Source organism: Lonchura striata, chromosome 1 (genome assembly GCF_050655825.1).
Source record: "Lonchura striata isolate lonStrDom1 chromosome 1, ASM5065582v1, whole genome shotgun sequence".
NCBI lineage: Eukaryota > Metazoa > Chordata > Aves > Passeriformes > Estrildidae > Lonchura > Lonchura striata.
In genome coordinates this window covers 46381779-46398457 of record NC_140703.1, presented here as the reverse complement: position 1 = coordinate 46398457, position 16679 = coordinate 46381779, and the positions used below count along the sequence as shown (strand labels likewise).

Sequence of the window (16679 nt, the reverse complement as noted above, 5' to 3'; positions counted from 1 at the left end):
GCCTTACCTCCAATAGTGCACTAGGACAGATTTTTTAATTTCAAATAGCTTTCAAAGCTACAAGACAGGACAGATGAATAAACTTACAAAATAGACAAACAATGGCCAAAAATTAAAATAAAAATCCAGTTGTTCCTCAAATTACTAGATACTGCCTGATGACTATAAAGATTACTCCTATGTAATCTATCCCACTGCCTTTTAAAAACCATTCCCAGAAAAGATGACTCATGAGGATGCCTCACAAACAATAAGAAAGTATCAAATTTCAAGTGGTCTGACTTTCCTGAAGAGTTCCAAAGAATCCTCATCCAAAGGAAGAGTTCAGAATATTTCAGGCAAAACAGTAAAATATAAGATATAGTTTCTATCCTCTCCTTCATATGTACTACAGAAGATGTTGCTCTGTATCCAGAGCCTTGAGATTTTTTTCAAGCATTGCAGAAGTATTTTCTATACCTTTGCAATTTGACTGTCCAAATGAGAACAAAATCTATTACTGACCTTGAGTACCATGTTTTTTCTATTTTGCTAGACTGACATTGTGATGAGCAAACTTTACTGCTGTAATTCAAAGAACAGTGCCATAAAAACACTGGCAGTCAATTAATGAAAAGTTAAGATGGCTATATAGTATTCTAACTGGAAAGGATTAACACATTTACAAAAACACTTCTTGTTTTCATGAAGCCACCATAATCCATATCTACACTTTTATTTATAACCTGCAAGCATCTGACAAGTTTGTATGGTTCACTGCCAAAAAAGTGACAAAGCTGTTGAAATTCTGATGCTCTCTGTGAAATAGTATGACCTGGAAAACACCTTTGGAAATACCTCTCAACAGGAAGGTGATGTTACCAGCAAGAGATAGAGAGCAGTGGAAACCTGACTTACCTACAGTTACTGAAAGAAAAGCTTGTACCATCTTCACATCATGTATACATTGCAATTTATTTTTAACTCCATCTTTCTGTTGTTTCTCTTTTTAAAAACCCTTCAGATAAGATAGAGGAAGGACTGCCAAGCAAGCAAGCAACTAGCATGACAAAAGTCGGAAAACCTGCTCAAATCTTTGCTCCAGCCCCAAATTAAAAAAAAATAAAAAAAAAAAATTAAGGAATACATTCAGTATGCCCCACTGCTCTTGCCTGCACATGTGAACAGAAGTAAATCCTGATTATAGACTACTGTGAGGGAAAACACGCTAAAAGATCACGAGGCACTTAGTACTAATCACAAGGTTAGCAAAATTTAGAGAATCTAACATACTGGACAACAATTTATTAACTTGTCAAGGTAGCATGCAAGGAAAAGCTTTTCAGAATTCAAAGCTAAATGGCAATTTAAAAATTCAGTCCACGAAGACTTACATAACAGTGTTTTAAATAACACTTGCAATTCACCAGAAATGAGTGCTCTAGAAATACCTTCAGTTAGACTTATGGAAGATTCATTTGGTTTAGAAGCTCTTTACAGTAAGAAAGTTGTTCTTAGGCTAGCCTGGAAAATACGAGTAGAGGTACAGAGGCTATTTCCTGCTCCTTCACTAATTTAGATGGTTGATGGTATTGCAATACAGAAGTAGTTTACCATCCAACTTTGACACAATTTTCCAACAGGCAACTCGCTATCTTTGCTTACAAATACCACACTTAGAGTGCATGTATTTTAATTACAGTAAAATCACATCTGTAGTGGTTGATGGACAAAGAGACTTCTGTCTCTGGACATCTTCAGCATTTTACAGCTGCCTAAAAGCAAAAACAGACTGAAAATATTCCCATTGAATGGTGAGGGTAACAGATTAATAGCTCTAGCAGCTATAGATCTACCTGATGTTCCAAGCTACCAATTAAGAACCAGGAAGAGAGCAAAAGGCTCTGGAAAGATGCTGTGTGGCTTTCTTTCATAGTGAAACATATCAGGGCAAAAATATTAGGGCAAGTAGCTCATTCTTTTTAATACTGTTTATGACACTATTTCATTCTAGTATTGAGCTTGTGACTCAAATATCTGAAAAATGCTTGAGCTAAGTGTCTTTCTGAGGACAGTACTACATTAAGACAACTTCAAACATGCTAAGCATCTTACTGCCAAAGGTAATTTTAGACATCAGTATGCAGAGGGACAAAGCAAGAGTCCTATTCAACATAACCATAAAGCAGAATAAACAAGCAAACAAAAAAGCCAAACTTGAAAATTGCAATTTCTTGCTGTGTGTTTGAAACTATTCTCTTGTGCATATTTTGAAGATACTGTTGAAAACAGTTGCAGTTTGCTTTGAGGTCTACATGATATATGCTAAGAAAAATTACAGAACTGCCAAACAATTTATGTACAACATAGATTTTTCACTATGGCCAAATCATCTTTGTCCAATAGCACACAATTAAAAAATACTCTTCTTTTTGGAATACCTCCAGACTTACTAGAAGATGTTTCTAGAGAAGCTGTGGATTCCCCATGAGTGGAAGTGTTCAATCAAGGGTGGATGGGGCTCTGAGCAACCTGGGCTAGTGGAAGGTGCCTCTGCCCATGGCAGTAGAGTTAGAACCAGGTATCTTTAAAGTCTCTTCCAATCCAAACCATTCTTTCATTCCATGACTTCGGCAACCAGGGAAAGCCTAACTGCTGCTACCTACTGAAGAAACAGCTTGCTCTTCCTCCTGGGACCCTGCTGCTCAGGCTGTAGCCAGAGGACATCCAGAATACATGAAACCAGAAGACTATGGCAGCATTTCTCACACACAGCCAAAGTACAATGTTCACGAGAATTGGTATTTTATCAGTACTGTGATTAGTATTTTAACTTCAGACAGGAAACAACAGAATGATCAGTAGGAGTCACTGTACCAGATTAGAGAAGGAACTAAAACTCCCTCTAAAACAACTCAAGCTGGCTAGAAAGCTTACACTGTACTTTGCCTTTCTCTGGAAGTTACTAAAAGAGAGCATCAACAAGAATTAAATGAATCACTCTCTAGTTTCTACTTGTCAATTAGAAATGCTTTGGCAGATCCATTCAGATCCATCCTTCTACCCCAGCCAGAGGCACTCCCTGTGCACCTGTAAAGTCACTTTGATCTACCTCATTTCTCCAGAGGGACTTACAGACCTGCTCCAAAACTGGCATACCATTCACAGTCTGGAAAAGGCTTCACTAGATATTACCCATAGTCAGCCATTATTTTTGTTCTGGCTATCAAGAACCAGAACTGAACAAGACTTTTCTGATTCCTCTTGCTAACATAAAAAGCTAAAAATCAGAAGCAGAAACAGAATCCTTTAACACAGAAATCCATCTTTACAGTCATAGATTTTAAGATAGAAAGCCTCAAGAATAATATAGGTCTTAGATGGCCACAAAATGATCCTTACATTAAGTCAATACCTGATTATTGTGACAGATCAGATCCTTAGATTATACAGTAATTTATGTATCTTTTATGTATTCTTTTAACCATCTTTTAACAGGTGCAATGGTATTTACACATCTTTTAGGCAGTTTTACAAAGGGATATCCTTCCAGAAATCTAGAATACTTTGATGCTACTGTGAATGCTTTTAGTGACGGAAAAAAATCCCCAAGCACTTCTACATATGCAGGCTGTATTAATCTTTTTTATGCTCTTTATGTTCCTACCAAGAAGCCTTCTAGGAGTTTAATTCACTCAGTGTCTTACACTCAAAAGCAGTTACCAATTTGTAAAATTACAGAATCCATAAAAATCTGAAAACAATTTCAACTGAAGACTGGTTTGAAATGCAATGCCTAATGAATTACACACTGAATTGTCTTTCAATTGCCTTTCAGAACAAACAATACAGGATATTTTCTTTAGCACCTGAAAAACTAATCTCATTGATTTGTAGTAATGAATTAAGTTATGTCAATTCATTTTACGCAGAGCAATTTAACAGAATTCATATTTTAATTGGTGAATCAGGTATCTACACTAATCTCCTGCTCTTTCTCTACATTTAGGTGCTTTCTGAAATTTTTCAGTATCATTGACATTATTAATGATGAGAACAGAGACATTAAAAAACAGTTCAGGATGAACTAGAGCAGGAACTCACAATGATCCCTCACTGACTACCCAGAAAGTGCTTTCAACCCATGGCGGTCAGAGCAGCCCAGTCTCAGAAGAGCAATGACTGTCTAGCTTTTAATAAATAAACACACATGCACTGAAGTCAGCTTCCTGCAAAGTGTGGCCCCAAGCTTACTCCTCACCTGTGTCCACATGGCAACTCTGAAAAAGGGAAAACAAATACAGGATCTGTCTTTCTGCCATGATACAAACTCTGCATTCACTGGCAACAGAGGGAACTGGATGGAATTCCCTCACAAATATGCTCACAAGAAAATTCCTCTTTGTGATGTAATACTAAGACATCAAAAGTCGTTTCACCAATTACATGGTACAGTTGAATATTTCTGATAAGCTTCTAAGTAAATTACTTTCAAAGTTAATAAATAATTTTTATTCCTTTCTTGAGGCTGAAACTGTGATCTGGTCCTTCTGTCATGGGATAAATCTGAACAGCCTGGCCATATCAACGCATTTTAAAGATATGTCAACTTTTTACAGACTTCAAAACAAATTTTAAATCAATGTTTTTCAGCATGACACCTTTTGCTTTTCTGTGAACTTTGTCTAAGCCACAGTCTGACCTAGCAAATACAGCAAACTTAACTGACAGAATTAAGCATAAATGTGTTGCTTCTAAGATCAATCAGACAACTTCCCATCCTCTATTTTTACCTCTTCTAATTTTAGCTCTTTCTTTGCTTTACATTTGTCAGCTGGGTCCCTATCTTGGGTTTGCATCACAAGGTTTTGGTAGCAGGAGGGAGCTTCTGCTGGCTCCAGAAGTCATCACTGTAGCTCCCCCCCTGCTTGACAAAGCCAATGCCAGCCAGCTCCAAGAAAGATCCACCACTGGACAAAATCAAGCCCATCAGCAATGGTGGCAGTGCCTCTGGAGTAAAATAGTTAAAGGAAGGAAGAAAAACTGCACAGCTGCAGCTGATGAGGAATGAAAAAATGTGAGAGAAACAGCCCTGCAGACATTGAGCACAGAAGGATGGGGAGGAAGTGCCCTGATGTCGGAGCAGAGATTTTCCTCCATTCCATGGTGCCAATCACAGTAAGTCCACCTGCCACTCATGGAGCTCCATGGGGGAGCAGAGACCCACCTTTAGCCTATGGAGAACACCAGGTCACAGCAGATGGACGCCTGAAGGAGGCTGTAAACCCTGTGGTAAGCCCACACTCCAGTAGGCTTCTAGCAGATGTAGCAGGGCTCTTGGAATGTGGTGAAACAACTCAAACAATTCCCTGTTTAGCAAGCTATTAGTGGTGGGCTGAGAGGAGGCATCATGTGCTGGGTTTGGTATTGAATTATGCTAAAACCAGTCTGTCTCACCAGCCCCAAACTAAAACCCTGAGAGTGAGCCAAAGACTTGGCAGGTAAGTCCCTAAGATGAGCTGAAGACATATGACTGGCACTCAACCACTTTACACTGTAACAGTCCAGTCCATTTCCATACATTGGGTTCTTTTGACATATTACCCCTTGAAGTGTGTGTATGAAGCTCCCTTCTTTGAAGCGGGAATGTCCCTTCACAGATACTCCTTATGGCTGAGTGAAAGAGATCCGCCCACAACCGTTGGTATGGCGAGTTACATCAATCTCTATTTAGTGACTGTTTCTTTTTGCTAGCTTTAATATAATTGCTTTGACATAGAGCACTATACTATACTAAATGGTAATAGTAATTTTAGCTTTTAAACTGTATAGTAAATAATTCTGATTAAAATATTTTATCTAATCATTTGTCATAACAAATAATTCATTTTACATAAATATATCTGATTTGCCATCTTTAATCCTGCAGGACAAAGTAGCTTAAAGTGCTGACAGTCTGGGGCTAAGATCAGATCCAGCCTCACCGAGCCTTTTCTCTGCAAAGGAGTTCAGAAAAGAAGGGGGTCCTCTCTGCACTTTGTGACTCAGTGGGATGGCTCCTCTGGTAAACTGTCTGAAGCTCTCCCTGTCACCCATGACAACAGGACCTGTGGCCCCATGGAGAGAGGAGCCCACACTGGAGCAGGTTTGCTGGCAGGACTTGTGACTCCCATGGGGGATCCACACTGCAGCATCTTGTTCCTGAAGGAACAGGGACCCACGCTGGAGCACTCTGTGAGGAGCTGCAGCCTGGGGAAGGACTCATGCTGAAGAAGTCCATGGAGGACTGTCTCCCCTGGGAGGAAACCCATGCTGGAGCAGTGGAAGAAGGAGGAAGGAGCAGCAGAGTCAATGTGTGATGAACTGACCACAGCCACATTAACAGCCCACTCATCCTGCCTGGGGTAGAGAATTTGGGATTTAAGTTAAGTCAAGGAAGTTAGGAGGGGTGGGAAAAAGGCATTTAAAGATGTTTTCATTTTCCCATTATCTTACTCTGATTTAGTTGGCTATGACTTAAATTTTTTCATAAACAAAAAGCTTTGGTTTTATTCATAGAGTTATGCTGTAAAGGTACCTAGGAAGGATAAATTTCATAAATTGTATGCATTTCTTAAGTTAGTAAATACCTTGAATAGTTAAAATGACCCTTAGCACTACTTTTGTAGATACATAGCCTGCTAGAATATTAGGTGATGGGAAATTAAAAATGCTAATAACTTTTTTAACAGCATAAGAATTAGCAAAGAAAATGGACTGAGATTGCTATTTATTATGAAACTTAATGATCTTTATGAGCTTTCACCTCAAATAGCCACTCATGTACATCACATAAATGTACGCTTACTGTGATGGTAATTAATCAATCACTGTCCCTTGTCCACCCAGAATTTTTCTTGCTGAAAATTTCAAAGCCTTGGCAAATTGTTCAAAAGGAATGAAGAGGAGAATAAGATACTTGTATAAACCAGGTCTAATCCTATTACATGCTGCTGACTGCCTTACTGACATATGCTCAACTTACCTTATTATCAGTCATAACTGTTTGCTTTGCAAAGCTGCTTATAAGAAAAATCTACTTATTTGTAAGTATTTTCCTTAAATTATGAGGAAGGACCAGTTGTCAATCTACCAAAATTCCCACCACAGCAAACAGAGAAAGGAAGCAATTCCTTATATACATGCAGCTCCAGCTGTAGGAATGCATCTACACGCTGCAAACCTGGGACCTGGACACTGTAAAAGTGATGCTTCCACAAGATACTCCAGGACCTACACCACAGAGAAGACCAAAAGAAAAAGGGCCAGCAGGATGCTGCAGGACCTGTAGGGTGGTGACTTTATTTCTACTTATGTCTCTTTCTCTTCACCCGTCACTCCTCCCTGTATCTCACATTTACTGTTAAATAAAATCTGTACTCTTGACCTTGGCATATGGTCTTGTTCGCACCTTCATTTGGACAAGGCAACTTTTAAAACTTGAATCCTAGCAATCGCCCAGCAAAATATTATCACTATATATTCATTTGAAGCAATGTCAGAAAAATATGAGAACTTACAATAGGAAGAAAACAAAACTAGCAAAAAAAAGCCCCTCAAAACTTTTCTCTAAAAATACTGAGCACATTTCCTAAGGCTCTGCTACTAGATGATGCTATTATATTTCTTCTTGTTATTCCCCTTTGCTTCTGCTCTTGGTTTCCCCACAACAGAAAGTAACCAAACAGAAGCAATATCAGCCTGAAGTTAGCTCCTTCCAAAGAAACAGAAAACAGGATAAAGAAGCAGCAGGAGATAATAAACCTGTAAGTCCACAAAAAACATCATGAAAGAACAGAGGAAAAAAATAAAACAAAACAATACAAAAAAGAGTGAAAGGAAACATTAGGCCTTAAAGAAAAGGAACACTGAGGGAACCAACACAGAAAGACCCAGGTACTAATGGACTCCATATACAGGATTGAGCTTCATTTGCGGGAAGTATGGACTTACCAGGTTTCCCATGAGATATTAAATAACCATGTGTTAGTTACTAGCTTGGCATTTCTTATTAACAAACTGCTTGGTTTATCACTGCAGCTGATAGTGTGAAAGAACAGAAAACTTATTAAAATCTCTGTACATTGTGGTAAAACAAGGGATACTGCACTACTGATCTAATATATTTGGCATGGGAAGACTGACAAAACACTACATGTTTAAAAACTCTGGAAAAAAATATATTTGAGAGAAAAACCAAGAACTTTTTCTTTCTCTTTTAATGCTCACTTAAGATTCAGCATAAAGCAACTGGAATCCTGGTGACTGCATGACCCTAGAGCATTCTGAAAAAACAACCTCAGAAGAATTTTAAGATGTTTGAAACTGCAGCATTATCAGTCAGAATGCAGATAATGGTCTTCTGATTGCCCAAATCAATTTTCATCACTAGCAGCAATTACAACTGATATAGCAGACTATGTACAATACTGCAAGTAACACATTCCAAGAACATAAACAGGGGGGGATGCTGAGAAAACAGAACTGCTTAATTTAAAACTAAATACCACCGTGTGCTGCATGAAGATGTCATCAAAACACATCTGAAAGATTACCCCTGCTCATTAGCCAATTAACTCATTCTGAAGTTCACATCTGAGATATGGAGCAAAGCAGAACTCCTGCATCTGAAGTCTACAATCTAAGGAAGTTTCAAACACATAAGGAAAACTGCAAAGCAGCTCAGAGAACTACCGGAACAAACCAAGGTGAAAAATAAATAAGTTTTAACTATCTCATACAGCTTACTTGTGAAATGTAATCATCTGCACAATATTTGTATGATTAGAACTGAGGAATGTGAATACACCTGACTTTTCACAACAGAACAGGAAAAGACCTCTCAACCCAGAGAAATACCCATTTCCCAAATAAATGCTTTGAGCGAAAGTTGCTGTAAGCCTAAAGTCAGTATGTCTGCCTTGGCTGGAGTTCCCCACTTCTTCAGGATTATGAACAGAGATGGAAAAGAGGGTGAAGATCTCCAGAAGTTCAGTTCCAGGCAATTTTTCTGTACTGTGTTCATTATGGCATCACAGAACTGTAGTCAGACAAAGGCAAGAAGAACTCCACGCTAATAAACAACAATTTGCTGTTCCAAACATGTATGGAACACAGCAAATGAGCTTGGAGTAACAGCTTTAAATTTTGTGCTTTAGAGGGAGAGAAATTTCAAATACTGGTTACTAAACACTATTAAGAAGTAACACAGAGCAGATTAAAAAAATGAAGTATCCTTAAAATTAATTTCATATCATAGTCTATTTACTAAAATGAAAATACTCTAAGAAAGATTTATAATATTTTTGAACAGCTTTATTTTTTTTTTCTTCTTTTCATACTGGTGGATCTGCTGCTCCAGCATTGTCTATTGCCTCTAATTCCTTGGCCAGAGTCAGGAAGGACCAAAGCAATCTTCCATGTTCTGCTCAGAGACTACTCAGGAGGGTGTTAAATCAGTGAAGAAACAGAACAAGAAATTTTGGAAGCCAGGAAGAAATGATGCTGCTGTGCAAGACTAGCAGAGCTCTTGAATTGCTTTCCCTGTGCTCCAGTACACTGCCATATGCAGAAAGAAACCTGATGGTAGAATTCTGCTCCTAATATCCATGGAGACAGACAAAGAGTAAAGATGAAGCTGAGTAATATATACCTCCTTTGCTCTAAAGAGGGGGGGGATCTGAAGCAGCAACTCCTGTAAACACTCACTTCTATGCTGAGCCCCATCCAAGACTTTTGGTGGAATGCTGCCAAAGCATTCCTCAATTCTACAACTACCAAGAGTTATTTTTAACTATATGATACAAATAAATTATTATAAGCCCACATAAGTAATGAGGAAGAATGAAATGCATACTTACTCAGTTTGCAATTCTCACAGGCTAAACTTTCAGTGAGAAAACCTAGATGTTTCTTTTGACCCTGAAATGCCAATTTTATTGTTAGTTCTGAAATAAATTTGTGTAGTCTTCAACACATTGAAAGCTCTAAAGCTCAGCAGTTGTCTCCAAAACCTCTGTTCCAATCAAACTTACACAGACATTCTAAAAACAAAAGTTTTTCCTGATGTACAACAAGTTAAACAGTGTAATATTCCTGGAGTCTACTGGAGAAATTTCATAAGTATTGCCCTAGAAATTTAAACAATCATTTACAATCAAGTAAGGCAATAACTTTTGTGCTTCCTAATATGCCAGAAATCCTATTACTATGCTCTTAATAATCCATATTACATATTTCATCCAAAGCTCCCATAAAACTGCAAGCCACCAATATTAGAAAAAGACCCCAAAAGTTTGAAGATAAAAGAAGCTTCCTCTCTTCACCATAAATGTGCAAGTGAACACAAAACAAGGAAGAAGGTATAGGCATATCAGACATGGAAATGAAGATGCACTTGTGTTGATCCACTGGGCATCTACCTCATCCCAGCAGACCTTCAGGGAATAAGAGAGTATTTGCAAGGTCCACAGTCCCACTGCTATGCTTCTGTGTCAGGTCTCTGAAGAAATCACCTCAGTGACAGGTGAAACATCAGCTTTTGGCATGTAGAGCAGCAAACTCTCATCACATACCACATGTGATTAAAAATAACAGTTGTGAACATTATACTCACTAAATTCAATTGCTAAAGCCATGGTCAATTAGGTTAAATGGTCAATCTGATAAATATGTTTGAAATTCTCAGTGTGCTGTTGGATGCAATGAAAAGGTTTACAGAAGCATGGGTAATTGGCAAATCAATCCATCAAGAATCCTTACTTGCAACTTGTTCAGGGTCACAACACTAAAATATTGGTTTAATCATAGAAATTCTTAATTGCAGAAAAGACAGGATGTATTATAGCTTTACTTAAAGCAATTCAATTGTTATATTAACTGGAATCAATGTTATTTTCAAAAATCAAAATACAGATAACATTTCCATACAGGCATATAATACTCATTTTCAAATATTAACTTAAAATACTGTACAATACCTTGATTTTAAAAAATGTTTTCGCATACAAGTAGTTCAGAATCAGGAATTCATTTTCCATCTCACAAACTGACTTTGAAATGAAATTACTCAATTAGGATGTTAAGATGTTGATATCCTAAATTAATCTGTTTATTCACAGAGCTTCTCAAGGAAATTCAAAACACTCAAACCTTGTACTGAATAAATAAAGCTACTTACACCTTTTGGATATGCATCCAGAATGCAAGAGTTAACAGACCAGAACTATTAAACTAAGGTTAATGAAATTGTTTTAAGAAACAAGTTTTAACTTATTAAAAGGGATTAAATTGGCATGGTAATTTCAGTTGTAAGCTCCTTACATTAAACAAACTCCAAGTTTTTGTAGACGAACATGACCTCATTTTTTGCTGTTCTTTGTGGTTTTAGAATCAAAAATAATTATTGATGAAGAATAATTTTAAGTTCTGAGGCTACACCAGCACAACATAACTCTCTCTTCCTTAAGAACAACAAACCCCACAATCTCATCCTCCAGACCATCAGAATGAGCCGGCCCTGAAACCCTGCTCCAGGTCCAGAAATCACAGGGAGCTAAAGAAATGCCTCCTCAATACCACCCAAAAGAGGGTCATGAGAAGTGACCAGAACAATGCATCTTCATCATTAACCACCATGAGACATTCACAAGAAAACTCAGTGACCCCAGTGATCAAGGGGATTTAGGAACCTGGATTAATAGGAGAGACAGACCAAATTCCTCCTTTACTCCTGTAAACCTCTTTACCACACTGAAATTACTGTTCACATTCACATTGAATCCAGTGTTTCCAGCCTAAGCACAAGCTGTGGGCTAGATCTCAAGAAAAGGGAAATTCAGGGCAGAAGCAGAGGTGATATAAATACTGTAACTACAGGAATTATCCACAATGGATGAAGAATTTTCACAATATTCTGAAGTATATATTTCAATCAGCCACATCTAGGGATTTGACTTCTCCCTTCCTGTTCAAATTTTCCTACATGGTGCAAAGATTTCTTGAGCTACATTTGGCAAGTCTATCTCAAATTCCATGAGGGGGGATGCTGGAGATTAAAACAAAATGGTGGGTTTAAGCATTTTTCTGGTTAAAATCTCAGCAGAGTATGGTACAAGGCACAGAAAACAGAATGCTATATTGAGCATTATATCTTGCAGGGATGTGATACAGACAGGTATCAATGCCTGAATCTGCCATATCTTTGAGCCCCTTGTTCACCCATGTGTATTTTGTAGATGTGCTCACAGCAGAAAGATTCATTGTGACTCTGAAAAATCTTAAATTACATATATAGTATATATTTTGTAAAATCTCATAAGCAACCATTAATTCCTGTGGGAACAGCAAAATATATTAGGGAGAGAACAGGAGAGAAAGGGAGGAGAGAAGTTAAAGCATATTTATTATCCTGCTGTTGCTGTTGATCTTTTAATATTCTATAATTTCTCAGGAAGCATTCATTCTCGAGAAAAAGCAGCCCTGACAAGCGAGCTCTTGGATTTCTTCTAGAAGTCAGTTTTCCAGATGGGTAAGAATCCCCATCCTCAGTTTTGTCCAGTGAAAACAGGAAAAAACAGTAAGGAGTATGTCTCAGTAAGGAATATGTGTTCAAGCTGGATTTCTTTAAGTTTTCAGCAGGCTACATTTTTCTTATAGACCTTGGATAAACAGCTTTTGCTCTGCTAGTCGAACTTTTTCAGGTTTTTGTTTTGCTTTGGACACCAGCATGGTGTAACTGCTACAGGACTGCCAAAACCTGAATCAATGCACCAAACTGCCATGACTGAGCAAGTCTTACCTCCTGACACTGCTTACAGATGACATCCAAATTATTTCTAGCAGACAGCAATCAATGCCTTCTTTTAGGGACCAGGTATCACTTCCTGCATGCTGCTGGGAGCTGATAGTTGAGGATCACCTAGCACATCAGTGCTGGGCAGGGAACAGCACCTTCTCCTGACTCCTGCTCTGTGCTCTCCCCTGCTGAAGCACAGACCTGTTTAGCTGCTCCCAGAAAATTCCTTTCCTACAAAACCAGGTTTTTTTAAAAGAAATCAAAATCTTTCTCACTTCATAATTCTCAACACATCAGTAGTGCTCTAAGGCATCAGGGTAGCAAAATACTAAAATCACTAAAGGAGAAATACAGTCCTGCTTAGCTTCACTGCAGCTAACAGTTGCTAGCAGGGCAAGGACCTTTAAATACTGGTTGAAACCTGAAAGTACTTTAAACAGATTAAGAAATCAGTATGTGTAGATTCTAGAAGAAAAAGTGGAAAGCCACAAGCACGGGGATATCTTGCTTGGGGCCCGGGGCTGGCTTCACTAAGGAACACTCAGCTCCTGTCCCAGGGCAGCTGTCACTGCCTGATGCTACTGCTCAGTACTTTATTTCTTGCTCAAGAGACTATTTCTTGCCTAATTTTCTCCAGACTATCTTCAAGTAAACAGTATTGAAATTTGTTGGAGGGTTTGAGGACTATAATTTAGTTAGTACTGAGTGAGGACAAAGTATTTGCTTCTTTTCATCTTAAAACATTTAATTTGTATCTATCACATTAAATTCTCATAAAATGGGAGACAATTAAAAATCTTTAAGACTATAAAAAACCAAAAAATCAAAACCCTAAATTTCCAATTTTTCTTCAATTATAACACATGAGAAGACTTCTTTTATCTGTTTTCAGAGCCTTTTGCATGAAAATTTATTTAATGGTCATAAATACCTAGAAATACTTTCTCCAAAGCATCCTTTAACAGTCTTCACTTTTTAGTTTATTTATTGCATGGAGATCTATCCAAGGTGGAGTCAATAACACTGCAGCTACCTACTCATCTAATCTCCTGCTCAGGCACACTCAGCAGAGCGTGCCAAAATCTGGTTAGTCAATTCCAGTTGCAGCAAGCCTAGCCCATCCCAGCATGATAAAAGGCTCAGCAAAATTTTCCCTGCAATTGCTCCTGCAGCACAAGAGGAAAAGAGAGAATATCCTTCCCTCTTGTAATTTTTCTTCTCTTTTTTTCCCCTAAGTTCACAAAGAATTATTATTTAATACTAAGAATGGGAAAGTAAAGTTCTTTATTGGTCATCTCAGACCTGTCGGGCTGCGTGAAAGACAGCAAAATAATACTTTGTAACCCAAGGAATTTGTAACCTGAGGGAGATAGTTAATAAAACAAACAAAAGGATAAAGCAGATAGATGTGGAAAACAAATTATGACCACAGCTGCTCTGAAGTGACTCGCTACTCATAATTGTTGATCTAGTCCTTTTCTCCAGCTGCTAAACTGCATTAACATGGCTAAAAATACATTTTCTATTATTTTGGCTCTCCTTATTGCTTTCCCTTTCAAGAAAACACTACTAATTACCAAAGGAGTAGTGTATGGCAGAGTAAGTGGGTCACAAGCCATATAAGGAAAGTACTAGTGAAAATGTCAACATTTTTTGAACTCCTCATTTAGGGAGCATGTATTTTCTAAACAGCTTTATGTTCCAGTAGTTTCTGTGTTTTACCATTTCCTCCTCCTTTATTCCCCTGGGTATTGTGTACGAGCTGCTTGAGACATATCCCACACAGACTACAGAGAACTTCAACTACTGTGGCCTCATGTCTAAGATCCTGAGAAGCAGGCAGTGCTGTTAATTAATTCCTCAGACACCCAGCAGACAGAAACTGGCACCTTTATCTACTGTCTACTGCTCCCTTCCACTTCCAGGCATGAACAGCCCAGGTCCAAACTGGCAGACTTTCCCAATGGAAGCATTTTCCCTGAAATGAGCCACACTGAAAATGACAGGACTTGGCTGCATAGAGTTCTGGCAAGAACAGCCTCTAAACAACAGAAAAAGCCCCACAGTTTTCATCAAGGAGACATGTCAGCTCCCCAGGCTTGCACCTTTATTGCAGAGAGTGAGACGAGTGCTTCCGGAATAAAATGAAATCAAAGCAATAGCAGGTTTGCACAGCTGGTACCCTCAAGGAGAGCATGTGCCAATCTCACACCAGACCACCACTAGTAAATCAGCTTTCCAAATGCAAGTGCTGCACAGAGGAGAGCCAGGAGTGCATAAAATTGTGGGCTTGGGGCTAAGACTCCATATTTAGCCCATATCATACCCACGGACATACAACCCTCCCCACACACAAATCATTCCTCAACAGGGATAAACTTCATTCACTTTCCAACAGTACTGACAGATTCATTCACTTGGCCAAAAACAGGACAGGAGATGTACATCAGCAAGCAGATAATTTTGAAAGAAATGGATTTTTTTTCCACAGCTGCTGAATAACATTTTATTCCCTAAAAAGAGGCCAAATTAACAAGCAGTATTCATGAATGTGATACAGCTTGATTTGATCAATGTTTTCTCCCTTTATTAAGATGTTTGTTAATTATTCATTCCATAATTTTCCTAAAATGCTTGCTAAATGCATTAAGAAGTATGCATCTTTATACATTCAATTACAGGCAGAAAATTTCTATTGCTTGATTGGGGAGTCATGATGCCAACAGCTCTCATAGCTTGCCATCTTTGAAGGCAGAATCATACTTAAAACTGAGTGTAACTAGGCTTTTCATCTGAAACTGTAATTACTTTCCACTTCAGAGTTACACAATGGAGCTTCCTATGCTTAAGCCTCCCAGAGCACAGCCAGCTTGCAAAAATCAGACAAAGAACATTATCAATTTTCTCAAGGGAGTAAGATATTTGCCGACTGTCAAGAAGAAACTGTAACTATTCATGTGTAGCAAAAGTAGATGCAGCGTCACAAACCACCATGTCCATATTCCAGAAATCACTGCAGCTGAATGAAACCTCAGTTTATTGCAAACCAAGCAACATGAAAAAGTAGAATAGCCTCTAGGAAATTAGTTACAAATACATGAAAGAAAGTATAACACAGGTTTTGTTTGGGGTAATGAGGGGAAGGAATGGACTTCAATGTAAATACTTGCTATTTAAAAAAAACTTCAGCAAAAAAAGGTTGGAGCAAGACTTGGCACACAAAAAAATAAACTCCCTGCCTACGAATTATAAACATGATCCAAGTCAAGGAAAAAAAATGGCATCAGTACTTCAGATGGAATTGCAGCTCACCTGATATTCATAATGAAGAGGATGAAATTCCAAAAGGCTTCCACATATTTTATGTATTTATACATACACAAACACATATATTCATGCCTTATCAGAGTCCTTCTATACCAAGTTATTTCAACCACATCAGAGCCAAGGGAGTAAGAAAACAAAAGCAAACAAAAATGCCTTTAAAGAGCAGTTAATGACAACACTGTTTATTAAAAAAAAGGAATGAAATAATTTATAAACTGTTTCAAACCTCAACCAGTAGCTTGATCAAAACAACAAAACTCCTTACCTGTGCATTCTTATTCCTGGCTTCTCTCCTTGCTGCTTTTTCTTTTAGCCTCTTCTCCTGAAATAAACAAGATGTACAGTTTTAAAACAAACTCTTGCACTGTTTTGGGGTTTTTTTTAATATTTTAAGATTAATGTTGAGCCATCTAGGTATTTTTAATGTACACATGTTAGACTAGTGGTATTCACCCTACACGTTATTGAAAAAAATAAATGAAAGATCTGAATAAGACACTATTCATTATTCTTGCTCTTAAAGAAAATTATAAAACTA

The 16679-nt window shown here is 38.0% G+C and overlaps 1 protein-coding gene across 2 annotated transcripts in view; it reads right to left on the bottom strand.

Annotated features, from left to right (window-relative positions):
* Nucleotides 1–16679, bottom strand: part of DDX10 (DEAD-box helicase 10) — a 267130-nt gene that overhangs the window by 137034 nt on the left and 113417 nt on the right. For both annotated transcript variants that reach the window (XM_021529396.4, XM_085576092.1), the window contains exon 16: nucleotides 16407–16463. In XM_021529396.4, the coding sequence (XP_021385071.4) occupies nucleotides 16407–16463 (57 nt within the window). The remainder of the gene's footprint in view (nucleotides 1–16406; nucleotides 16464–16679) is intronic.